This window comes from Oncorhynchus mykiss, chromosome 12 (genome assembly GCF_013265735.2).
Source record: "Oncorhynchus mykiss isolate Arlee chromosome 12, USDA_OmykA_1.1, whole genome shotgun sequence".
In the NCBI taxonomy this organism is placed as follows: domain Eukaryota; kingdom Metazoa; phylum Chordata; class Actinopteri; order Salmoniformes; family Salmonidae; genus Oncorhynchus; species Oncorhynchus mykiss.
Window position 1 is genome coordinate 37895236 of NC_048576.1, and position 27726 is coordinate 37922961.

The 27726-nt window shown below is 42.1% G+C and overlaps 1 protein-coding gene across 1 annotated transcript; it reads right to left on the bottom strand.

Annotated features, from left to right (window-relative positions):
- Positions 1-4617: 4617 nt before the first annotated feature.
- Positions 4618-27468, bottom strand: LOC110537551 (3-methyl-2-oxobutanoate dehydrogenase [lipoamide] kinase, mitochondrial). Its single transcript, XM_021623677.2, has 11 exons — positions 27063-27468; positions 21357-21425; positions 20865-20975; positions 19831-19878; positions 17561-17680; positions 17227-17325; positions 15103-15176; positions 12505-12633; positions 11738-11827; positions 6712-6867; positions 4618-6168 (listed from the first exon to the last, which is right to left on the bottom strand). The coding sequence occupies exons 1-11, from the start codon at positions 27303-27305 to the stop codon at positions 6024-6026; spliced, it is 1284 nt and encodes a 427-aa protein (XP_021479352.2). The 5' UTR covers positions 27306-27468; the 3' UTR covers positions 4618-6023.
- Between the last annotated feature and the right edge of the window lie 258 nt (positions 27469-27726).

Below are 27726 nucleotides of genomic sequence, written 5' to 3' on the forward strand. Positions count from 1 at the left end.
GTCCAGATTGTCTAGCCCAGCTGATTTGTAGGGATCCAGATTTTGCCGCTCTTTCAGAACATCAGCTGTCTGGATTTGGGTGAAGGAGAGGCAGGGGGGGGGGGGGGGGGTCTGGGCAAGTTGCTGCAGGGGGTGCTGACATGTTGGCTGGGGTAGAGGTAGCCAGGTGGAAAGCATGGCCAGCCGTAGAAAAATGCTTATTGAAATTATCGATTATCGTAGATTTATCGGTGGTGACAATGTTTCCTATCCTCAGTGCAGTGGGAATGGAGGAGGTGCTCTTATTCTCTATGGTCTTTATAGTGTCCCAAAGCCTTTTGGAAATAGTGCTATAGGATGTAAATTTATGTTTGAAAAAGCTAGCCTTAGCTTTCCTAACTGACTGAGTGCATTCGTTCCTTACTTCCCTGAAATGTTGCATATCACGGGGGTTATTCGATGCTAATGCAGTACGCCACAGGATGTTTTTGTGCTGGTCAAGGGCAGTCAAGTCTGTGGTGAACCAAGGGCTATATCTGTTCTTAGTTCCACATTTTTTGAATGGGGCATGCTTATTTAAGATATGAGAAAAGTACTTTAAATGAGCAACCAGGCATCCTCTACTGTCGGAATGAGGTCAATATCCTTCCAGGATACCCGGGCCAGGTCGATTAGAAAGGCCTGCTCGCTGAAGTGTTTTAGGGAGCGTTCGACAGTGATGAGGGGTGGTCGTTTGACCACGGACCCATTACACACGCAAGGAATGAGGTTGAAGACAGCAGAGGTGTATTTAGAGGGCAAGTTGGTCGGATGATATCTAAGAGGGTGCCCATGGTTACGGATTTAGGGTTGTACCTGGTAGGTTCCTTGATCATTTGTGTGAGATTGAGGGCATCTAACTTAGATTGTAGGACGGCCGGGGTGTTAAGCATGTCCCAGTTTAGGTCACCTAACAGTACGAACTCTGAAGATAGATGGGGGGGCAATCAATTCACATATGGTGTCCAGGGCACAGCTGGGTATATGCATGTTCTCCCCTACATTTTGCACATCTCTTTTTGCCTTTGCCCAAACCTTTGACAGTTATAGCAATGCAATGGTTTTGGAACATATGCTCACACATAGTAACTCATATACCCAATCCTAACCTTTTCTGGCAGTACCAGATCCTCAAACTTTAGTAGCGCTGACAAGCTATCCACCTTCTTCCCATCTTGTGTTATCTGGAGGCACTTTGCCTCAATAAGAGAGCCTCCCTTCAAATGGTCCTTTATTTCTTTCATGTTAACAATTTCTGGAAGTCATGTAATAACTCCCTTCATCCACTGCTATCCAGTTTGATCTGGCATGCTACCATCAACCACACGTTTACATACCTGCTTGAGTTTGAGCGCTTTCTCATACTTTTTAGCATTGATACACAACCAAACTTCCATCACAAAGAACTTGTGAACCTCTCCTACTTTACTCTCCAAATCTCTAGTCAATACTATCGGATTCACCGCAGTGACTCCACCCTCGTCCTTAAATTTCACCAGTGATGACCCGTCTTTTTTTTGTCTGTTTTTTTTTTATTTTGACATGAATAACATGTCACATATCAGTTTGCAAATATATATATATATTTTTATCATTGAGTTAATAAAGCCACATTCAAACAGGTCTCTTTTTTGCTTTCTTGAGTATGGCAGCTCCAAAATGCAGGTGTTTCAGACTAGTTCAGTGCTTTCTGTGGTGGTGGGGCAGCCAGCGGACAATATGGAGCGTAGGAGTTGGTAATGTTCTCTAGTTGCGCTGTGATTGGCTCAGCATTCTTTCACTCATGGGGATATTACATCAAAGCAAAATCTACAGGGAGAGATAAAAAAATTCAAGCCCCTTGGGTAGTAAATCTAAGTGAATGTTGCGTAGTAAGCTGTTAGTAGCCAATGTGACTCCCCCTAATAATTTGGTCCCTTTCCCCCTCATAACTGAGCCTACTGTTCTGACTTGGTGGTGCACATGTAGCCTATCGCCTGTTTTAGAGAAATATAGTCATCGAATATTGTAAGAGTTTTCATTGTCTTATATATCCCCTTTAATTAGCCTACGGTTCTGAATTGGTGTACAGGGAGAATACTGTAAGAGCGACCCTTGTTCTGAATTCTGTCACTGTACATTTCAAAGTGCTGAACAAATGGTTGACTATGTCCGTCCTAGCTCACTCATTAATGTCTTATCCGCTCATTGTCCCCTTATGCCATAGTTGTACATGACAATTGTTAGTAGAAACCACCTTTGCTTAAGCAAGTTAGCCACATCAGCTATGTTTTTTTTAAAGTCAGAAAATTAAGCTGAATTGACTGTTTTGCTGCCTGACGAGGCTCCGCTGACAGCCAGGTGTAGCAGTGGTAAGGTGTTAGGACTGCTGTTGGGACAGCTTTATGTAGGCCATAACAGTTTGTGGGCACCATTTGTCACCGTTATAGAGCAATTACTGTAAGGAAGTGCTATTATGCTGTGTCCGTAACCAAGTGGGAATTTACCACATGAAAATCCACTTGAATGGCTCTCCAACTGGAAATTACTAGTGGGAAAGTTGTATTTCATCCTGAGCTCCAACTTATCCCACATATGGACCTCGGATGTCACCTACTAAGGAGATTACCTCAATAACAGTATTTTAGGCAGTTAAATGTAACAAAACATTTATAGAAAGCAGTCTATTAATATTGTTTTTGAACTCAATCATTTGTTTACAAGAATGATCGCTGTAAGCTTAGTTTATGGGTTTTCAGCTTGTTGGCCATTAGCCCATCAGCGTTTCTAAATGAGTTCAAAGCACATGAACGCATCCAACTGCTATTAACAACTTCACAACTTGTACATTTCCACCTCCCACTTGGTTACAATCGCAGCATCAATGCTCCAGGCGAAGAGGGTTAGTGTTGATTGCATTAGTTTTGTAACCGGGCCACGTCCCGCGCATGAGCCATGTGCCCCGTTTTGTCCGACAGCGAAGTCAGCTCAAGACAAAGGAGATGTAGGTTAACCACATGGAGTAACTCAACGTAGCAAACGTTTAATCAAACTGCATTCCAAAAGGAGATGGCTAACACAACAGTGAGCCATATGAACACAATGAATTACTTAAAGGAGTTGGGAAATTCACCTTGATACAAATACTTTGTATCACCTCAAATAACCAAAATTGTTATCCTCACACAATCGACAATAAGAATCCACATTTACATGTCCTTTCTACATCGATGTATAAATGACAAATACATCTGTAAATTGCTCTGGATTAAAGTTTCTGATATGTGCCTCAACCTTCAGTGTGTGGCTTGGCTCTGGTTCTCTGTCCTTCAGTTTAGAAGCCGTCGCCAATTTGATTATATTCAAATAGGTCTCTCGACAGGAGGCTGACTAGGCTCGTGTTACCTAACCCTGGTCCTTGAGTACCTCCAACAGTACACATTTTCATTGTAACCCTGGACAAACACACCTCATTCAACTCATTGAGGGCTTGATGATTTGTTAACTAGTTGAATCAGGTGTGCTTGTCCAGGGTTACAATAAAAATGTTTACTGTTGGAGGTACTTGAGGACCAGGGTTGGGAAACATCCTAGTCAGCCCAAATCTGATATTTCTTTCTCCTAATTGGTATTTTGACCAATGAGATTTTTTTCATAGCTGGTCTGGTCACAAAATAACAATTACTGAAAAAGAACAGAATTGGGCTGCTTTTGTAAGCACAACCTAAATGACAACTGTAAAACAAAATTAAAAAAAACCTGTCAGTCACACTTTCAATCCAATCATATCTTTCTCACACACGTGTATGTATTGTAAAAAATTAAGTAACATTCAATGCCACCCATGAAAATGTTTCATGCCCAAGAGTAATCCATGCCAGTGCAAAAATCACCACCACTCCATTTGGACATGTGTTAAAGGAGAAGGAAATTAAACAAATATTTTCATGACCATAAAACCATGTTTTCATAAAACTTAAAACTAGATAGGGGTAGACAACTTGAGTCTTAGGTATGTCATAATTCCAAAAATAAACTAACAAAATGTCATTGTTATACTGAAAATAAAACGCAACAATTTCAATGCTTTTACTAAATTACAGTTCAAAAGTCAGTCAATTGAAATAGAATCAGAATGTTTTTTTCACCACAAAAGGGCTTTAATTACAGACAGAAATACTCCAGTTTCATCAGCTGTCCGTGTGGCTGGTCTCAGACGATCCTGCAGGTGAAGAGGCCGGATGTGGAGGTCCTTGACTGGTGTGGTAACACATGGTCTGTGGTTGTGAGGCCAGTTGGATGTACTGCCAAATAATCTACAATGACATTAGAGGCATCTTATGGTAGAGAAATTAACATTAAATTCTCTGGCACCAGCTCTGGTGGACATTGCTGCAGTCAGCTTGCCAATTGCACACTCCCTCAAAACTTGAGACATGTGGCATTGTGTTGTGACAAAACTACACATTTTAGAGTGGCCTTTTATTGTGCATAGCACAGGGCACACCTGTGTTATGTTCATGCTTTTCAATATGCCACACTGGATGGATTCTTTTGGGAAAGGAGAAATGCGCACCAACAGGGACGTAAACAAATCTGTGCACAACATTTGAAAGAAGCTTTAGGGAAATCTTTGGAATATTTTATTTCAGCTCATGAAATCAACACTTCACATGTTGCATTCATATTTTTGTTCTGTATACAAGTCATAACTCAAACTATTATGCTGTTTTTTGTGTCAAGCTTCATCACTTTTGCCAGCAGGGGGAAGATTTAGACAGGGCACATACTTCATGAGGTCACTGCAGTCTATCCGACAGGAATTCTCATGCTAGAAAGATACTAATTCTTCTCTACCTAGCCCCAATAACCAGAGGTATATTCATCGAGGTGAAACATTGCAAATGCTTCTCACTGATTTGAGTACACTGAAGGATTTACATGCAAATTCCCAGCACGCTTATGCCAGCAAGCCAGACCACATACCTACAGTTCTATATTCTGATAATTCATCATGCATCTTAAAACGTCCACCATACTGAAAATACGGTTTCAAAAGTATGAAAAATTGACCTTCCTCGGAATGTGTTCAGTAAAAAATGCCTTCGACGCCAAGCCTACTTCAAAACAAAAGGAAATTAGCAACCTCAAATAGACATTTTGAATACTTGAATAAACAATACTTCTTCCAGTGTATTGAAAGCAAAAAACAAATTATAGTTCAGATATTATGACACAGCAAGTGATGAGCATTTCCAACCCCCCCCCAAATGTATTATGCAAATGTTATTAGATTTACTAACGTGCTGTGTGTGAAATTGCATTACAAAGATGAAATTGAACAAGTTACATTAGCATGTTTTTGTAAGGACCAGCATCGCCCACAGTAAGGCAACTGAACATCTCTGCTCGTGGCCTTGCTTAAGAGCTTGACAAAATGGCGCTGAACCAAGAGTTCACTCAACAGTTCCTTCTGCTTGTTTTCTTCAAATTTAAATCACAAGCATTGTTTTGGCAGTGTGTTTTGACTGGTGTTTTGGCAATATCCTCCGTGGTGTCCTCTACAGGCGATTCAAGAGAAGTCATTTAAGGGCAGCGTCATCCAAGCTCATGTAGTAGCCACTGGAGTGTGTAAAGAGACCTTTCCCTTCTGTTCTTTAGTCTTTTTATATTTGCAAAAGCTATGCAACACAAGTAACGTAAAGGCAGACCAAATTAACTTTAAGGCAGATTTGTTTCCTTTCTACCAAACTAACGTCAACACTAAACACGCTCTGCTTATGACCTGTACGCTCAAGAGTTCAAAAACCCTCAACGCTGAAGAGTGGTGACAGAGGGAAACGCAAAACAAAAAAGGAGGTGAAAGCGCCCACTGGGCAGCCATTTAAAGTTGAGGCAAAAATTGGAAACTTTAAGAGGCCAGTTTGTGAGGAGACAACTGGTCAACTATATCAGCCTAGCCCTGGCTTACACTGAAATGGTTGAGCCCCTTGGTGGAACTATATCTGTGCTCTCTGCAAGTGGTCTCAGACACGGAAGCTTTCTCCCTTGCCGTCGATGTGTCGCAGGCGCAGGTAGACGTCGGTGCCGATGCCCTGCATGGACTGGATGGACAGGGAACCGCCCAGGTACTCAGCGTATGCCCGGGAGGTGGGCAGCCCAAAGCCAAACCTGACGGGCACAGTTTCTCATTCGTTAATAATATGGTTTGTAAACTGGCACTCATTAACAAATTGATAGATTTTGCATTGCAACATGCGAGGACCACCTTGCAGAGAAAGAAAACGTGTATAAATAATTTGGGGCTGCTAAATGCAGACGTAAACATTATGCTCACAGTCATAAGATTGTTGCACAAATGAAGTATTTCGTAGGTTTCATCTACATGACTACTTAATGGAAAAGAACAGTTAAGACAACCTTTTTTACTTCCATATCCATCCCCCTTCAAGTCTCAATAACTCATAAGATAAAGTAAACCCATGTGACTCAGTGAAATGGAAGCGTGTGATATTTTTATACTTTAAGTGGCATCACCATGGCACACTGGCAGTCAATTCAACCCAGCATTAAGAACCCATGTAGTAGAAAGGGGATCGACAGACAGGACACAATGAACAGAATTATCACACGTATCAATTACCTTGTTCACGTTCACTATGAACTGGTGCAAATGTTTTCCAAATGAAATTGTATAAGGCCCGTCTAACTCACCCGTGCATTGGGCCGGACTGAGGCCCACTGTTGGTCAAGGTGTTGAAAAGGTTGTTCATGCGAGGGTCTTGGTAGCTCTCTTCAGCTGTGCTGTAATGGTAGTCCGTCACCTTGTCCAGGATGCTGTGGGGGATGCCGCCACCACGGTCTGAGATCCTGACGAACATGGAGGATACCCCAGGGTTACACAAGAGAAATTAAAAAGGTATCGTATTCATGTTAACAAATTCTTATTTACAATGACAGCCTACCAAAAAGGTCTCCAGCCAGGACGGGGGCTGGTATTAAAAATAAAATACCTGCCACAGTACAATACTGAACATTTGTTTGAATTAAGACAACTGAAACCAAAGAAAGAGAAGGCAGATGCTTACAGTATATTCTGTAGGATTACATTTCTGCCGATTCCAGTTATTTTCATCCATGTCCTTGGCAAACTCAAGTCACTTAAACCTAACGCTAGCCCACATCAAGACTACTATGTCAAATGCCGGTACCATCCTTTGGTTTCTTATTCCCCTATATGGCCACCAGTGGCGGTCAATGACGCTTAAGACTTTATGAGCATGGCCTTATTTTCTATTACAGCACACTGGATGACTGTCATTCATATTCCATTCACCCAGTTCAATGTAACCGTGATATGTTTTGGCTACTACATGATACTCTAAATTTTCCCTATACCCATCACGAGGTTGCTACAACCAAGCCTATGAATAGAAGTTTACAATGTAGGTGCAGGATAATTTTTTTTTGTAATCAAGTTGACAGTGACACATTCAATATCACCTTGTACACTCTTGCCTGCAAACAAGTTAGACAAATTCAGTTTATCCCAGTTGTTTCGGTTTCGTAGCTTCCGTTTAAGGGTGCGTTCGTAAAATCACTGGCTATCTGCTCTGATTCCAGAGCACTCTGATCAGAGTGTGCCAGAGCCCAGAATAACTGATCCCGAAGCTCAACAACCACTGAATAAGACCGGTGCCAGCAAAAGTTGGCAAAAAAAAAAAAGTTATTAAAATTGTTGCCAGCAGCACAGTCACTAGAGCGAGTAAAATGGTCAATGAGGTGTTCTCTCATTTGTGTCTGGAAGTAGCTAGCAAGATAGTCAACTTTAGCCACTTAGCTTGTGTGCTTGACTGCCGTTTTGAGGTCAGAATGTTTGGATCAACCCTACTCCTCGGTCAGATCAACTAGTGTGCGCGCTGAACGCGCCGAGAGCGAAAAGCTCTGAATTATGAACGGACAACCTGGCAAAGCTCTGAATTCAGGAACACCCAGAGCGAATTTATGAACACAACCTAAGAGTTCTTTTAAAAATATATTTCTCTCAACAGAAATGGGCAGAATGAATACACCCCTGGTCACAAGCAATCGGTTCACTTTCAAAGCAGCCAAATACAAGCAGCACATTGCATGTATGGTTGAAGTCAGAAGTTTAAATCCACTTAGGTTGGAGTCATTAAAACTCGTTTTTTAACCACTTCACAAATTTCCTGTTAACTATAGTTTTGGAAAGTCGGTTAGGACATCTACTTTGTGTATGAAACAAGTAATTTTACAAACAATTGTTTAAAGACAGATTATTTCACTCACAATTCCAGTGGGTCAGTTTACATACTAAGTTGACTGTGCCTTTAAACAGCTTGGAAAATGTCATGGCTTTAGAAGCTTGGAGGTGTACCTGTGGATGTATTTTCAAGGCCTACCTTGAACTCTGTCTCTACTTGACATAATGGGAAAATCAAATGAAATCAGCCAAGACTTCAGAAGAAAAAAAAAAAGGTAGACCTCCACAAGTCTGGTTCATCCTTGGGAGCAATTGCCAAATGCCTGAAGGTACCACGTTCATCTGGACAAACAATAGTATGCAAGTATAAACACCATGGGACCACGCAGCTGTCATACCGCTCAGGAAGGAGACGCGTTGTCTCCTAGAGATCAATTTACTTTTCTGCGAAAAGTGCAAATCAATCTCAGAACAGCAGCAAAGGATCTTGTGAAGATGCTGGAGAAAACAGGTACAAAATTATCTATATCCACAATAAAACAATTCAGATATCGACAACCTGAAAGGCCGCTGAGCAAGGTAGAAGCCACTCCAAAAATCGCCATAAAAAAAGATAGACTACAGTTTGCAACTGCAAATGGGGACAAAGACCGTACTTTTGGAAAACTGTTATCTGGTCTGAGGAAACAAAAATAGAACTGTTTGGCCATAATGACCATTGTTATGTTTGGAGGAAAAAGGGAGAGGCTTGCAAAAAAAAAAAAGAGCCGAAGAACACCATCCCAACCGTGAAGGACGGGGGTGGCAGCATCATGTTGTGGGGGTGCTTTGCTGCAGGAGGGACTGGTGCACTTCACAAAATAGATGGCATCATGAGGAAAGAAAATGATGTGCATATTTTGAAGAAACATCAAGACAGTCACGAAGTTAAAGCTTGGTCGCAAATGGGTCTTCCAAATGGCCAATGACCCCAAGCATACTTCCAAAGTTGTGGCAAAATGGCTTAAGGACAACAAAGTCAAGGTATTGGAGTGGCCATCACAAAGCCCTGACCTCAATCCTATAGAACATTTGTGGGCAGAACTGATAAAGCGTGTTCAAGCAAGCAGGCCTACAAACCCGACAGTTACACCAGCTCTGTCAGGAGGTATGGGCCAAAATTCACCCAACTTATTGTGGGAAGCTTGTGGAAGGCTACCCAAAACACTTGACCCAAGTTAAACAATTTAAAGGCAATGCTACCAAATACTCATTGAGTGCATGTAAACTTCTGACCCACTGGGAATGCGATTAAAAGAAAAAGCTGAAATAAATCATTCCCGTCACTATTATTCTGACATTTTACATTATTAAAATAAAGTGGTGATTCCTAACTGACCTAAGACCCGGCATTTTTACTAGGATTAAATGTCAGAAATGATGAAAAACTGAGTTTAAAGGTTTTTGGCTAAGGTGCATGTAAACTTCCGACTTAATCGTTTTTTTCATATGTGTGTGTGTGTGTGTGGACACCCCTTCAAATTAGTGGATTTGGCTATTTCAGCCACAACAGCTGCTGACAGGTGTATCAAATTGAGCACACAGCCATGCAATCGCCATAAACAAACATTGGCAGAAGAATAGCCTTACTGCAGATCTCATTGACTTTCAATGTGGCACCATCATAAGAGGCCACCTTTACAACAAGTCAGTTTGTCAAATTGCTGCCCTGCCCCGGTCAACTTTAAGTGCTGTTATTGTTAAGTGGAAACGTCTAGGCACAACAACGGCTCAGCCGCAAAGTGGTAGGCCAAACAAGCCCACAGAACGGGACCACTGAGTGCTGAAGCATGCAACGCGTAACTATCGTCTGTCCTCGGGTTGCAACACTCGCTACCGAGTTCCAAACTACCTCGAAGCAATGTCAGCACAAGGGACTGTTCGGTTTCCATGGCCGAGTAGCCACACACAAGCCTAAGATCACCATTTGCAATACCAAGCGGTGGCTGGAGTGGTGTAAAGCTCCCCGCCATTTGATTTTTGAGCAGTGGAAACATGTTTTCTAGAGGGATGAATCACACTTCACCATCTGGCAGTTTCATGGACGAATCTGGATTTGGCGGATGCCAGGAGAACGCTACCTGCCCCAATGCATAGTGCCAACTGTAAAGTTTGGTGGAGGAGAAATAATGGTCTGGGGCTAAAGGACTGACATTGAGAAACAACATTCTCTGGTCTGATGAAACCAAGATTGAACCCTTTGGCCTGAATGCCAAGTGTCATGTCTGGAGGAAAGCTGGCACCATCCCTACAGTGAAGCATGGTGGTGGCAGCATCATGCTGTGGGGATGTTTTTCAGTGGCAGGGACTGGGAGACTAGTCAGGATCGAGGGAAAGATGAACAGAGCAAAGTACAGAGCAATCCATGATGAAAACCTGCTCCAGAGCGCACTGAAACTCGACTGAGGCGAAGGTTCACCGTCCAATAGGACAATGGCCCTAAGCACACAGCCAAGACAATGCAGGAGTGGTTTTGGACAAGTCTCTGAATGGAGTGGAGTGGTCCAGCCAGAGCCCGGACTTTAACCCAATCTAACATCTCTGGAGAGACTTGAAAATAGCTGTGCAGCGGACGCTCCCCATCCAACCTGACAGAGCTTTAGAGGATCTGCAGAGAAGAATGGGAGAAACTCCCCAAATACAGGTGTGCCAAACATGTAGCGTCATATCCAAGAAGACCTGAGGCTGTAGTCACTGCCAAAGGTGCTTCAACAAAGTACTGAGAAAATGGTCTGAATATTTATGTAAATGTGATGTTTCAATTTCTTATTTTGTATACATTGGAAAACATTTCTAAAAAACTGTTTTTGCTTTGTCATTATGGGGTATTGTGTGTCAGCTGTAATGTAAACAAATGTGGAAAAAGTCAAGGGGTCTGAATACTTTACAAATGCACTATGTAAATGCATTTGGGAATGACTGGAGTACAAAAGCACTTAATACACTGACCTGTTCTGCAATCTGTGCTGGTAAAACAATTTAGCATCAGTACATTTGTTCAGTGTCAACATTGATTTACTATTCTTAAATACTGCATGTGAGCAAGTCTGCTGACGGTGCGTTCCTTGTGGTCCTGAACTGCTGTTTCCATGGCGACCACACTGGGCATGATAAGCCTGCAGCTTAAAGGAAACTCACCCTGAGGCGTCAGGTTTCCCATTCAAACAGCTAAACCCAGAGTCTGGGACTCCTAACATGTTGAACGTGTTGCGTTCCCTGCAAAATAAATGTACACATGTACACACTTCCAAAGAAGAAAAAGCCTGGGAGAAGAGATGACTAGAAACGCGTCAGTTGACCGTTTTAGGTGTGGATTAGTTGTCGGAGTAGGGGACCTTGTGCATTTCAAGTAAAATAACTCAGCGTTTATATCCCAGAACAAATTAGCTAGCAACTGCGTAATTCTTTAACCTTGTTAAAGGAGTCTTGAGTAGATCGAGGTAAAGATAATCAAGGTGCCGAAGGTAACCCACTCACCTGATGACAAAGTCCACGTCGTTGTTAGCAATGGTGACTATGACATCAGGCAAGTTGTAAGGTGTGTCGAGATGGCTTTCCATGGTGGCCCTGTGGGAACAGGTTGAGAAGAGGTCAAGGGCAGGCTGTGAGGACATTATCCTGTGGAGTCCTTCAACGTAACCCGACGCCAGATTGTTTAGAGCAGGGGTGTCAAACTCATTCCACGTAGGACCGAGTGTCTGCAGGTTTGTCCTTTCAATTAAGACCTAGACAACCAGGTGAGGGGAGTTCCTTACTAATGAGTGACCTTATTTCATAAATCAAGTACAAGGGTGGAGCGAAAAGTCGCACTCAGCCTTCCATGGAATGAGTTTGACTCACTGGTAGATGACACACCCTAAATACACTGCCTTCTAAGAAGGAGGAACATGAGTCAGAGTGAATGGTCTGTCTGCTAATTGTGACATCTGAGACAGAGCTCTAAGAACAGAACAGATACATTGGACTGAAAGGCTGATTATCTTATTGAACACACACACACACCTTAGCAATCCTCTCATAAGTGCCAGGGCAACATTTCACCACCAAGAGCAGTAGCACACAGCTAAATACTTTGAAGAAAAGAGGTTGTCTAGCTAGAGATTTAGTTATGTATACTCTTACAATGGCTACCGTGGAGTCTGATTTCCTGTTAGATAAGTAGTCAAAGGGAAAAGGTATGTTGTTTCAGGGGTGTGTGAGTTGTCAGAAAGTTAGTTAAAAGGATTAGTGAAGTGTTCTGGTACCTCATGGCGTTCTTCAGCAGCTCAGGCAGGATGTAGTCTAGGGGCAGGGGGATGAAGGGGAAGCGGGCCGCCACATGGCCGTTGATACGCACCCGCGGGGAGTTACCGTACTGGTGCTCACACAGACGCCTGCAGAAGACATGAGGGAGGATGCACACACACACTTACAATTGTGTACTGATACAGTACAGTACTGATACAGTGCATTTGGAAAGTATTCAGACCACTTCACTTTTTCCACATTACAGCTTTATTCTAAAATGGATTAAATAAAACATCTCAATCAGCTGGAAAGAGGTTAAGTGAGGGCTGAGAGAGCGAGAAAGCTGCACATCCCTAGAGGGGTTGAACTGGGACAACAAATGCACAGAGGCTTGTGCTTGTCTGTGTGAGTGGATATGCTATATCTTGTGTAGGTTGCATTGTGCCACACAAAACTGTGGTTATGACTATGAACGTAATACCTTGATACAGAGCCAGTGAAGTAAGCCAGGTAGCCTATTGGAGGTGACTTATGGTAGAGAACATTCAATTCTCTGGCAACAGCTCTGTGGACATTCCTGCAGTCAGCATGTCAATTGCACGCTCCATCAAAACTTGAGACATCTGTGGCACATTTTAGTGACCTTGTTGTCCCCAGAACAAGGTGCACCTGTGTAATGACCATGCTGTTCAATCAGCTTCTTGATATGCCACAACTGTCAGGATTATCTTGGCAAAGGAAAAATGCTTACTAACGGGTGTAAACAAAATTGTGCACAAAGTTTGAGAGAAGCTTTTTGTGCATATGGAACATTTCCGGGCTCTTATTTCAACTCATGAAACATGGGATCAACACTTGACATGTTGCTTTTATATTTTTGTTCAGTATAGATGCACGCGCAGTGAAGCTCACGAGTTGGATATTCGTTTACATAGCCAGGTAACAAGTTGCGTGTTTTGTCCTGTTTCGACCACTGCAATTCATTTGGAAACTGTCCCAGCTTCGTAACTAATCAGTTAACATTGGCGAACTCTGCAGTTAGTGTGTCAAGCAAGCGTTGAGATTTTTTTTTGTTTGTTTTTTTGAACTTTTTCTCCCCAATTTCGTAGTATCCAATTGTTGTAGTAGCTACTATCTTGTCTCATCGCTACAACTCCCGTACGGGCTCGGGAGAGACGAAGGTTGAAAGTCATGCGTCCTCCGATACACAACCCAACCAGCCGCACTGCTTCTTAACACAGCGCGCATCCAACCCGGAAGCCAGCCGCACCAATGTGTCAGAGGCTACACCATGCACCTGGCAACCTTGGTTAGCGCGCACTGCGCCCAGCCCGCCACAGGAGTCGCTGGTGCGCAATGAGACAAGGACATCCCTACCGACCAAGCCCTCCCTAACCCGGACGACGCTAGGCCAATTGTGCGTCGCCCCATGGACCTCCCGGTCGCGGCCGGTTACGACAGAGCCTGGGCGCAAACCCAGGGACTCTGATGGCACAGCTGGCGCTGCAGTACAGCGCCCTTAACCACTGCGCCACCCGGGAGGCCGAGTTGAGATTTTTTAAATATTTTTTTTTAGGAAGAGAAAGGGAAAGAAAGCGAGAAAGGAATTGGAGGCGTAACTATCACACAATTTATTAGGAATATAGTACATGTATGGTTGAGAAAAAGAGAGGAAGGATGAGAGAGACATTATGTTCCTGACTACAATGGTATCCTATTTGTTGTTACTCGGTCAGTGAAAAATAAGTGATGTGTCAGGGCCCAGCAGCAAAAGGCAGAGAGGAATAGGAGAGGATTGGAGGGATAGAGATGAAGCGAGGAGAGAAGAGGAAGAAAATAGTGGAAGGAGTGGACGAAGCAGAGGGAGAGCATACCCGAGAAGGGAGCCTACGTTTCAATGGCGTGTGCCTGCCCCAAGTCCCACCATTCACCCTTGTAGCACCATGAAGGCATTCAGAATGCAGTTTGCAAACAGTCACTTCGTGATATGGCTACAGTGGCAGGAAGAGGGGATGCAAGAGCGTGGCATCTGGGTGTGCGGACCGAGTTGTAACTCATTTGAAAGCAGGTTAAGTTTGAAGGGCACAAGAGAGGGTGTGTGGGAGATGTGTAGAAACCTCCTTCGGGTGCGCTACGTGTTGTGCCACTTGCAGGATGGGGCCGTGCTTCCAGAAGTTCCATGACATGTTGTAGGCTAAATGCAAACACTAAAGTGAGTGTGAAACATGAATTCTTGTCTCTGAACAGATGTTTTTTTTTAAATATTCTATCCAAATAGTTGTTTCATTCACAGAATTGTCATCAAAGTAGGCTACTATTTCTACATTGTGTGTCAGGCCTGGTCTGTACTAAATCTTATTGAGGTTACCTACATTTTGAAATAGTCTGAATAGTTGTTTGAATTTTTACATTGTTATCCATTAACAATTGGATAAGGTGGAAGAAAGGCCCATATACAGTTCACAATGGCAGGCCCTGTGACAAGTCTGTACATGAGCTATATCTTATCACAGAAAAGTAGGGGCAAATAGAAGGCAGAGCGTGACCTGTGGTCTAATACAGAAGTAGTGAGATTCTAAACCAACAATATATAAGGTAACGGAGCCACCACTTACCTTGCAAAATCAACCCATTTCTCAATGATCTTTTTGGGGGAGAGTCGCCTGCAGATGATGCCCACAAAATCAGGCTGCATAGAGGGATGAAAGGTATAAGAGGAGAAGCAAAAGCTTTATTCTTGACACGCTAAACATAGGATAGTTTGCCCAATTTCTTAAGAGTCAATGTAATCTTAGTCAGAATTTACTACATGTGCTAAATGGGGCAAGTAATCTCAAAATGTTTCAGAAAGAAACCAGCCGTCAAAGGATTTGATAAAACAGTGAGCTAGGTCTAAGTGTTGTTGGGCAACAAAACCATAACGCTCGCCGAGGTATCAGGTACTAGCGGCTAACTAACAGTCTCTAGACCTGGCAAACATGCTTCATCATCCTGACCACCGAAACGTTACATAGATCCTATAACTGAGTCAGATGAAATTATTCTGAGGCCCACTCACACTAGAACTTAGGTTTACGAGTGTTTTAAAGATGCATCTTTCCTACAACGCAAGAAGATGTAACATGCATTTCCCAAAACGGCCGTTCTCTCTGCATGGTGTTAAGTGCGTCGTTGGCACATGTGTCGATACTGACAGAATCAAAAGGGTGTGCTGCTCTTGGATCAGCTTTCTCCATTCAAATTGTACCTTAACATTATTTCGGGTGATCCTTTTATAAACTAGGCAAGTTGGTAAGTACAAATTCCTATTCACAATGGACAGCCTACCCCAGACGACACTGGGCCAATTGTGCGCCGCCCTATGGTACTCCCAATCACGGCCAGTTGTGATACAGCCTGGAATCAAACCAGGGTCTGTAGTGACACCTAGGCACTGAGATGCAGTGCCTTAGACCGCTGCACCATTGGACATTAGAATATAAGAATCAGCAAATGCATTTAGGAAATCTGTTCCAAAGTATTCCCACACAATTTGAAATGATGTTTTAGTCAAATGTTATATCCGTTTGGGCTTCTTGCAGTCAATTTGCAGTCCACAAATTATTTGTAATTATTTTTAGCCCCCGCGACCACACCATTTATTCAAAATCTGCCTGTGGCTGAATCTAGTTGATCCCTGTCCTAGAGCTGTATTACCACCTACAGCTGCAAATATTAAGGCAGCTTATTCTAATGCTTACCCAATAATAACAATAAGGCACTAAGTCCCAGACTTGGCACATCATTGCGCCCGATAGATTACACATCATGTAATATATTGACACAAATTACAGGCGGTAGCCTACAAGTAGCAAAATAGAACTAGACTGAACATGAAATGCATTTCAATATGATTAACATAAGCCAATAGCGTACCTATATTTTATTGCAGTCATCTCTGTATTCATTTAAAGCATATTTTTTATACATGGCTTGTTTGTATCAATTGCAAAGAGATTGGCAACTTTATTCGTAGTCAACTTTGTTCTGAAGTTATCGGCAGTCAAAGACAGATAAACCATGCGATGTCTAAAGTGACGCGAGGGGGGGAGCATCTAATGAAGCACTTAGCTATTCTACGAGTGGCCTGAGGCAGGCGTTTGCTTACGAGCGTTCTCAAGTGAACGATGGTTTTGGGAAGCAGCTCAGATTTAACAATCCTCCTACGAAGGTTCTAACAATGAACTTTGCCTTCAGATGATTTTGGGGAACCGGGCCCTGTTCTTTGGTTGCATAAAGCACATCAGGGGTTAATATAAGGACACAAAACTGGCTCTAGTAAAATTCATGGGGCCAGCTGACTGCACCAATAATAATGGCTTTGTTTTTATTTTAGCTCGCATGAGTGGTGCATAATCTAAAATCTGTCAATCGGGAGTGACACTGCATTTCACTGCACTGGTGGGCTAGTATTCACATTTTAGTGTATGCTAGAGTATCTATAGATATATTTGGAGATACTACTGCACAAATAAATTAATCAGATGTTTATTGTAATGCTTATAATCCAAACTAAAAGTGTTTGCAAGGCTGAAATGTTGGGTTCATGTTCTGGTGGGCACATTTAGTGTGAAAATAAATTAGTTATCCACGTATGCTTCGCCTCTTCAACTTAAAATACTGCCCTGTAATAACCCCATGCGTGTTCCTTTTCTCAGTCTGTTAGCAATTGATGACTAGAAGGTTGATGGGAGACATACATTTTCTTCATGCAGGGCAAGGTGGTGTGTGGCTAACATCCGGATGCCCAGACGGGAGGTGAGGGTGGTGTCCAGAAAGTTACGGACCAGGGTCTCATCCTGGAACATCAAAACAAAACACTCAAGGCCAGGAATACATTACACCATTCTGTAAATCCTACAGTAACATTACAAAACAAAGAGTTCCAACAACCAACTTATAACCAATTTAAATAAAGATCTACAACCTCAAGTTGTATTCCATACGACTGGCAGCAACAAGATGATAAAACAGTTGTTAAAGTGGAAAGTCAATGACTTGAATCAGCTGAAATTATATGCTTATGGCCATTACCTGGATGTGCCGCCGACACTCCCTGAAGCCTTCAGCCAGCAGAGTGACCACATCCTTGTGGTCATCCAGGAGCTGCTGCACCAGCTTACTGTATCGAGCGTCCATCTCCTGGTCCTTGATCTGACAAACAGATGATGCAGAGTGAAATCCATTTGAATTTGACCATTATTCAAATTCAGAGCTGGGATGAATTCCATTCTTATTCCGGTCAGGTGAATTGGTAAATTTCTCCACTAGAATAAAATATACTTGCAGAAGTGGCTTGAAATCAACAGTTTATCCACACACACACACAGCCCTCAGAAAGTATTCACCCCTCTACACACAACATCAAATAATGAGTGATTTTTTTTTTTATGTATTGAAAATGAAAACAGAACAATATAATTGACCTACCTATTCACAACCCTGAGTCGATACATGTTATAATCACCTTTGGCAGCGATGACAGCTGTTAGTCTTTCTTGGTAAGTCTAAAAGCTTTCCACACCTGGATTGTGCAACATTCGCCCATTATGCTTTAGAAAAATTCTCAGGCTCTGACTAGTTGGTTGTTGATCATTGCTACATTTAAGTCTTGCCATAGATTTAAGCCGATTTAAGTCAAAACTGTAACTAGGCCACTCAAACATTCAATGTCATCTTTGTAAGCCACTCCAGTATATATACACATTTGGCCTTGACTTTTAGGTTATGGTCCTGCTGAAAGGTGAATTTGTCTCCCAGTGTTTATCCTCTTGGTCTTTTAAAATATTCACAAAAATAAAACCTTTAATTTAAGTAAAGTGAATGGAAAAAAAGTGAAACAAATTATTCCTCAAACATGGGTGTCACAATTATTGGCACCCCAAGAAATTCTTACTGAAGTATATCCCCATTTTAAGTTTAAGTTCAGCTGAGTGATTAGGAGCACGTAAGTGGTAAGCCATGACTTACCATATGAGGTAACGGGCCAAGTTCTCATAGTCATCCATTACTAAATTGGAAAGACACGATAATACAGTAATGATGTGCGACAAAAGGTTGTGGGGCTGCACAAATCAGGAAATGGCTATAAGAAAATAGCTCAACGGTTGAAATGCCCATTTCCCCTATCAGGGCAATAACTAAGAAGTTTAAAGCAACTGGAGATGTTAACAAATCGGCCTGAAGAGGATGTGTGTCTATATTGACCCCACGCACAGTGAGGATGGTTCAAGTGGCCCAAACATCTCCAAGGATCACAGCTGGAGAATTGTAGACATTAGTTGGGTTTAGGTGTCAAAGTCTCAAACTACAATTAGACAATTAAACTACATAACCACAAGTTGTTTTTTAGGGTTGCCATAAAAAAAGCCTTTGCTGTCATCAAACAACAAACTCAAGCGCCTACAGTTTGCCAAATGTTACTGGCACTTTCAATGGGACCAGGTACTATGGTAAGATGAGACCAAAATAGAGCTTTTTGGAAACAAACACCAGAGTTGGGTTTGGGGTATACAGAAAGATAACCATGCAGAAAACTACCTCATCCCCACTACAGACAATTCCTTCGACCTCATGGCTTGGTTTTTGCTCTGACATGCACTGTCAACAGTGGGATCTTATATAGACAGGTGTGTGCCTTCCCAAATCATGTCCATTCAATTGAATTTACCACAGACTCCCATCAAGTTGTACAAACATCAAGGATGATCAATGTTAACAGGATGCACCTGAGCTCAATTTCGAGTCTCATTACAAAGGGTCTGAATATTTTTTTCACTTTGTAATTGTGGTAGTGTGTAGATTGCTGATAAAAAAATATTTTTTTAATTTTTTTATTTTAGAATAAGACTAAATGTAACAAAAGTTGGAAAAAGTCAAGGTGTCTGAATACTTCCCGAAGGCACTGTATGCATGCATGCAATACCTATCCTCTGTATACCGTTTATAAAACTGGTTGTATCATCTCAGCTGGATTTGTTACAATTCTTGCAAAAATAACCTTTCAAAATACTATACTTTTCATCCAAACAATGACACTTCCAGTCAAACAAATACAGCAGGTGAAATCTTTGTCTTTCCTAATGTTCTTGAACTTGGGATTTCATTTGAAGTCGTCATACACACACATACATATATCTCTATATCTCTATAGCAGAGCACCCGGTGCCCACTCCACAAACAAATACATGAGTCAGTCTGGAGGTGTCAGGCCAGTCTGACAGCCTCTCCAGCTCCAGAGATAAATATGGAAGACCTGAGGGTCAACCCAACCTACTCCTCAGCGTGGCCGCTTGACTACTCACCACTGGGAAATCACTCAACACATGGTAGGCTCGAATGTAGAGCTCATGCTGCAGGAGGGAAAGAGAGTGGGTGTTGATTAGAATTCCCTCTGAGCACACTTAGTTAAGAGGAACCTCCTCTGCCTCCATAAGTGGGCCACAACACATCCCATGGGCGTACATGTGTCCTGGCCTACATTCCAAAAACAGAGGATGTTTATGAGATTATAGCCTAGGTCTTCCAATATGACTCAAATCCTGAATAGTTGTTTGAGTGAATTAGTAATATTTCCCCCATCTTAAAAAAACAAACAATGTACAGTAATTTGTGCATCACTGGTTATGCGTTTTTGGTAGGAGAATATTCAGAGAAAGCACGAGGCCTACAGGCCTTGTAATACTGATCATGCATTGCAGGCACCAATTGTTTTTGTGTGTGAAAATGAAGTGCCTCTGTTGTGTGAGAAATCTAGTTAAAAGTTCATACAGTGTCAAGACAATCAGATGAAGTAAATAGGCCATGGGAAGAGAAAGGAGAGAAGAGAAGCCAAAGGGAGGAGTAGAGAAGGTTTCATAGTACTGCACATGGCAGCTAAAGAACAAAGGAAAACCTCCAATGTCACAGACGGCGTATCTTTTCAACTCTAGCTCTACAGGAGAAGAACTTTCCACACTCAGGCAGAAATTGGGTATGCTGATAGACATTACTTTATCGAATTGATTATAGTTCTATAGGCATAGAGTGATGTGGCTTTGTTTGTTACAGTGTAAAGAAACCCTTCTCACGAACTTAGGAAGCTACGTGATGCAGCTAAGCTAATAAACACTAGCAGAGTGTTGTGTAACAAGTCCATTCTCAATGAATGGCTGTTCAAGGTTAGTCTATTTTGATAGACTGTGACACAATTATGTTTTAGACACCTGTTGAGCACATGCCCTCCTCTCCCAGACGAGCACAATGATTGGAATGAGAGACTTGTCCCGCAAGTTGCAATGGGGCCAGATACACCACCAGAAAGGTAAACCAGACATGTTGACAAAGAGAAGGGACTCACCACTTGCAGGATGGTGGGGTTGCAGCCAATGATGAAGGGAAGGCTGCGGAAGCCCTTGATACGGTGGGCAATGCGCACAGGCAACTCCTTGTGCAGGTACTTGGCACTACTCTACAAACAGACAGGGTGGAAGGGTGAGACACATACACAACGCAGACAATACAGAGCAAGGCAAAGTGATCAATCAAAAAAAAGTTATGACCCAGGTTATTTAGAGTCGCATACTGTAGTATAGTAAACTTATATTTCCAGTGAGTGCTACACGTAAACACTCAAGATGACATTCCTAAATCAGCATATGGGAGAAAAATAAAGTGAAATATTGGTCCAATATTTGGTTAAGGAACACTCAAATATAGATAAGATGCATCACTTATCAAGTCAACTTCAAGGCAGTCATCAATCCCGCAGACAAAGTGTGTCTAAGGCCTATTATGATGAGAAGTAACCAACAATATTGTCCAAAGACTGGACAGAGGAGTGGTCAGTTACCAGGATGTGGTTTCCATCCGGAGACTTCCCAGCATAGAGCAGGGTGGTTGGTGTCAGTCGGACCAAGGCCTGGGGAGAGCGAGAGAGAGGAGAAAAACAGTTGTAGGTCTGGTTTAGTGAATTTCCTCCAATATTAGATACAATGGACATACGCAAACAACAATGTAGTGTGAATTCATGATACGGATTACGGACACAAGAACTCAATAAATACCTGCAGTCAACTTGTGCACTAGGTAAAAGGGATAGTTGAACTTTGGTAATGAGGCCCTTTATCTACTTCCCCAGAGTCAGATGAACTCGTGGATACCATTTAAGGAAGTTAGGGGTAGTTTCGTGAGCCAATGCTAACTAGCGTTACGACTGAAAATCTATGGATATCTACTAGCATGCTAGCAGATACCCAAAGACTGTCATTGCACTAGCAATTGCGCTAGTTAGCAACTTCCTTCAAACTGCACGCAGAAACTGAAAGTGGTATGCACAAGTTCATCGGACTCTGGGGATGTAGATGAAGGGCCATTGCCAAAATCCCCAAGTATCCCTTTAATAGATAAAGCTGATCAAGGTATTCATCTCGCCTGTTGCATTATTTTTTCATTATGAAACCTTTCCCCAAAGCAGCGGATTGAGCCAGTCACATGGTATGTTTTTGTTTTAAATTATAAAATACCCACAGAGTAAACAGAAGCTTCCACAACCTGACAATCCACTGTTGTGCAGTGCAAGAGGTGATCAAGTTAAAATTGAAATTCTCTGTTTGCTTAACTTGAATCAATCCCCTCCTGGAACAAAATCCCAGCTGTCTAGTATGTTTTGTGTGCATCAAACCTTTTGAGGTAACTTTTGTACAACTTTATGAGCTAGGGTGTGACATGTCTGTCCTTGCAATTTGTTTATATTCGCTTCCACTTGTTAGCATTTAGTGCCTTCTGAAAGTATTCACACCCCTAGACTATTTCCACATTTTGTTGCGTTAGAGCCCGAATATAAAATGGATTCAATTGAGAATGTGTCAGTGACCTACCCACAATACCCCACAATGTCAAAGTGGGATTATGTTTTTAGACCTTTTTACAAATTAAAACGAAAAGCTGAAATGCCTTAATGAACCCCTTTGTTATGACAAGCCTAAATAAGTTCACGAGTGGAAATGTGACTAACAAAAAGGTGCTCTGTGTGCAATAGTGTTTAACATGATTCTTGAATGAGTACCTCATCTCTGTACCCCAACATACATAAGGTTGAGCAGTGAATTTTAAACAGATTCAACCACAAAGACCAGGGAGGTTTTCCAATGCCTCACAAAGGGCACATATTGGTAGACATTGAATATCCCTTTGAGCATGGTGAAGTTATAAATTACACTTTGGATGGTGTATCGATACACCCAGTCACTATAAAGATACAGGCGTCCTTCCTAACTCAGTCGCCAGACAGTAAGCAAACCACTCAGGGATTTCATCATAAGGCCAATGGTGACTTTGTAACTGTTTTAGAGTTTAAATGGCTGTGAGAAAACAGAGGATGGAACAACAACACTGTAGTTACACCACAATACTAACCTAACTGACAGAGTGAAAAGGAAGCCTGTACAGATTACAAATATTCCAAAACATGCAATAAGGCATGAAAGTAAAACTGCAAAAAATGCCGCCGCCCCCCATTGTCTCATTACGCACACAAATCTGTAGCGGCTTTTTTTGGTCCTCCAATGGTATCGGCGTTGAAAAATCAGTCGCCCTCTAATCACTAGATTTGATTTTCTACAAGATTACGGGTATACTGTGCAACTTTCATACGGTCTGGATGCCTTATGCAATACTGTACGACAAAAGGAGTCTATTGAAAACAGGGATTCCCATTTAGGCAATCCCTAGCCCAGTCCTAGCCCAGTCCTAGCCCAGTCCTAGCCCTGGGGGTCTGCAGTACTGTTGGTTGTCACTCTGGTCTTGGCCTAACACAACCGAAACTAACAATCAATGTTTTCATTAAGTTCCTAAAGCTGACTGGGGGTGTTTTGGGGGCGAGGCAGGGCAGTGGTTCCCTAGGGCAGGACGGGGCAATTCAGCTATATTGTGTGCAAGTAAAAAATGCTCTACAGTACTATTAGGCATATGATATGAATTAGTGCCCGCCGTAATTATTGCGACAGTGAAGAATTTTACCTTATTTTGGCTCTATACTCTAAAAGTTTGGATTTGAAATCAAACAATGACTACGAAGTTAAAGTGCAGACTAACCTCAAATTAAAGCTGTAATTTTCATCCATATCGGGTGAACTGTTAAGAAATGACATAACTTTTGTACATTGCCATGAATGAATAGTGAATAATGATGAGTGAAAATGTTAGCACAAATAGCATACCCCCAAGACATGCTAACCTCTCACCATTACAATAACAAAAAAAGGTTAACATTTTTGGTATGATACGTGTGTGTCTAACTCTCCCTCATTATTCACGATTAATTCCAGATTATCCATAATCATGATAACCTGAGGTATGTAGCTATCTATGAATGAAGAATGGGGTACAACATTGCACAGGTCTTATTTTAATAATTCCAACCAGTGTCATATTCACATGGCAGTGTAGGCAGCCTGGCATTATTCAAATGTCAATAGCTCTTCAACCACTTGACTTAGCAACCTTATTTAAACTGTTCATTATTCCTCACAAAAGAGGCACCTTTGATTCTATTTTTATTTATTTTTTTAAACACAGAACATAAAACCGCAAGAAAGACTACCGACTTACAGTTCATAAGGAAAGTCAATTTTAAAATACACTTAAAAATAAATACTGCAACATGTAAAGTGTTGGTCCCATGTTTCATGAACTGAAATAAAAGATCCCAGAAAATGTCCATACTCACAAAAAGCGTATTTATGACTCAAATTGTGCACAATTGTTTTTACATCCCTGTTAGTGACCATTTCTCATTTTCACCAAAATGTGCTGTTTAATCACACAATGCCACAGATGTCTCAATTTGAGGGAGCGTGCAATTGGCATGCTGACTGCAGGAATGCCCACCAGAGCTGTTGCCAGTGAAATTAATGTTCATTTCTCAACCATAAGCCACCAACATCATTTAGAGAATTTGGCAGTATGTCCGACTGGCCTCACAACAGCAGACCATGTCTGGGCAAACGGTTTGCTGATGTCAACGTTGAACAGAGTGCCCCATGGTGGCTGTGGGGTTATGATATGGGCAGGCATAAGCAATGAACAACCAACACAACTGCATTTTATCAATAGTAATTTCAAAGCACAAAGATACCGTGACGAGATCCTGAGGCCCATTGCCATGCCATTCATCTGCCATCATCACCTCACGTTTCATCACGATAATGCACGGCCCCATGTTGTAAGGATATGTACACAATTACCGGAAGCTGAAAATGTCCCAGTTCTTCCATGGCCTGCATACTCAGCAGACATGTCGATCCAGAACAGCCTCCTAAACATGCTTATTGAGTGACATGTACGACAGTGTTCCAGTTCCTGACAATATCCAGGAACTTCACACAGCCATTGAAGAGGAACAGGAGAACATTCCACAGGCCACAATCGACAGCCTGATCAACTCTATGCCAAGGAGATGTGTCACGTTGCATGAGGCAAATGTGGCCACACCAGATACTGCTTAATTATATAATCCACGGCCCAACCTTTTTTCTTTATAAAAAGGTATCGGTGAACAACCAATGCATATCTGTATTCCCAGTCATGTGAAATCCATAGATCAGGGCCTAATTCATTTATTTCAATTGATTGATGTCCTTATGTGAACTAACTAAAATCTTTGAAATTGCTGCATGTTGAGTTTATTTTTGTTCAGTGTATATGAAAAATCACTCTGGTGTTCAATACATTTTGTTTGGTGTCTAACATTTTTTAAGTTGGAAGCAGTGTGTATGTGTTTGTGGGAGAGAGAGTGGTGTGTGTTTATGAGAGCGAGCGAGACCGAGAGAGTGTGGGAAGGAGTCCGTGTGGGTCTGTTTACTGAAGAGTAAAGAAGAGTTCATGCAGTGTTTTCATCTTACTGCCACAATTACATGCAGATCATTAGACATGAAAACTCAGCAAAAAAGGAAATGTCCCTTTTCAGGGCCTTGGTTTTCAAAGATTGTAAAATTTAAATTAACTTCACAGATCTTCATTGTAAATGGTTTAAACACAGTTTCCCATGCTTGTTCAATGAACCATAAACAACTAATGAACAAGCACATGTGGAGCGGTCGTTAAGACACTAACAGCTTACAGACGGTAGGAAATTAAGGGCTTGTAGGCCTGTCGTAAGGCAGATCCTCAACCAAACATCAGCTGCAACCAGACAGGACTGGCAAAAAGTGCTCTTCACTAAAGAGTAACAGTTTTGTCTCACCAGGGGTGATGGTTAGATTTGTGTTTATCGTCGAAGGAATGAGCGTTACACCGAGGCCTATACTCTGGAGCGGGATCGATTTGGAGGTGGAGGGTCCGTCATGGTCTGGGCGGTGTGTCACAGCATCATCGGACTGAGCTTGTTGCAGGCAATCTCAATGCTGTGCTCCAACCACTAGGCTATGCTGCCGCCCCATTAAAAACTCGAACTGTTTTAAAAGTCACCATTGTCCTCATGGTGAAATCCCTGGGTGGTTTCCTTCCTCTCTGGCAACTGGGTAAAGAAGGAAGCCTGTATCTTTGTGTGAGTGGGTGTACGGATACACCATCCAAAGTGTTATTAATAACTTCCCCAGGCTCAAAAGGGATATACAATGTCTGCAATTTTATTTGACCCATCTACCAATAGGTTCCCTTCTTTCAAAGGCCTTGGACAATCTCCCTCATCTTGGTGGTTGAATCTGTTTGGAATTCACAACTGGGCAGAGGGACCTGACAGTTAATTGTATGTGTGGGGTACAGAGGGGAGTTAGCCATTCAAAATTCATGTTAAACACACAGGCTGAGTCCATGCAACTTGTGAAGCAAATGTTTACTCCTGAATTTATTTATGCTTACCATAACAAAGGGGTTGAATACTTATTGACTCAAAACAGTTCAGATTTTAATGTAGAATTTGTACAAATGTATAAAAACAAATTCCACTTTGACATAATGGGGTATTGTGTGTTGGCCAGTGATCATTTTAAATCGTTTAAATTGTTTACATTTTAGGCTGTAACAAAATTTGGAGAAAGTCAAGGGGTGAGAATAATTTTGAAAGTCACTGTATGTAGCTCAAATCGTTCGCGATCTATGGAAGTTTGAAGGTCCAAATATCTGTCGAATCTCGAACCAATTTTACCAGGGTTTGACAAATGTTTGCCAGGTCAGTTTAAGGACCTTGGATTGTCCGGTGTGTGTCGATTACATATCCGTGTCGTTCACGTCACTCCCACTAATCTGAAACTAGCTAACTAATATATATATATATATATATGATCGAGAACGCAAACCTGGTACTTTGTTCATCATTTTTCACATGGTCATAATCTTTCACATGGTGGTTACAGTTGCTTACTTCTTGGGGCCCAAGGCAACGCACCAATGTGTACAAACATTTTTACCGAAGATATCAGCTACATTAGCTAGTTAACCATCCGTTCTAACCCGCTAACGTTAGATAGCTCACTACAGTAATACCTAGCTAGCTGCTAAGGACAGTGCTGAGGCTTACTGGTCAAAAGGGCAAGTCAGAGGAACAGAATTTCCTTACCTTTTCTGCCGAGGCATCGATTGCAGACTGGTTGTAAAACGACGTGACGGTTTTTGACCTCTCTCGTGCCAGTTCTGTATGTCCCTGTATTGAAGATGTAGAACGAAATAATTTGCTGTCTGTTGAGATGGGGGTGATTGTTTTCGTGATGGGGGCAAGCAAAAGCTTGCTCAACCTCGGGCTCGTGATAGTAGAACCACAGCCCAGCATCTCGAAAGCAGTACCTGTCACTCTACGACGCATTTTGGATATATATTTACAGGAACAGGAAAATCCTGTTCTGAGGTTGTTCAAATTATTTGATGGACGACCCTTGTGATCGTGCAAAAAGGAACGTATCTGATACAGTCAAACTCATTAAGAGTACGGAAAGGTCACTTTATAAAGAGATTGACCAGTCTGCAACAGTGTTTTTCAGAAGACGCGTCGGTTTAACCAATCGCAGAGAGGAGAGGCGGGGAATGGTGTATTGCCACGCCCATATCCTATTGTCTGTAAGGTTTGTGTGCGTGCACAGAATAATGGTAGTACCAAGAAGAGTGGGAGGTTCTCTATTGCATTTCCTTGATATCTCGCATCCTCTCGTATAGCCTCCCCAAATCCATTGAATGTGAAAATCAGAGCGGAGGGACCTCTGACCTTCTCACCAAGTGGGTTTTGAGGA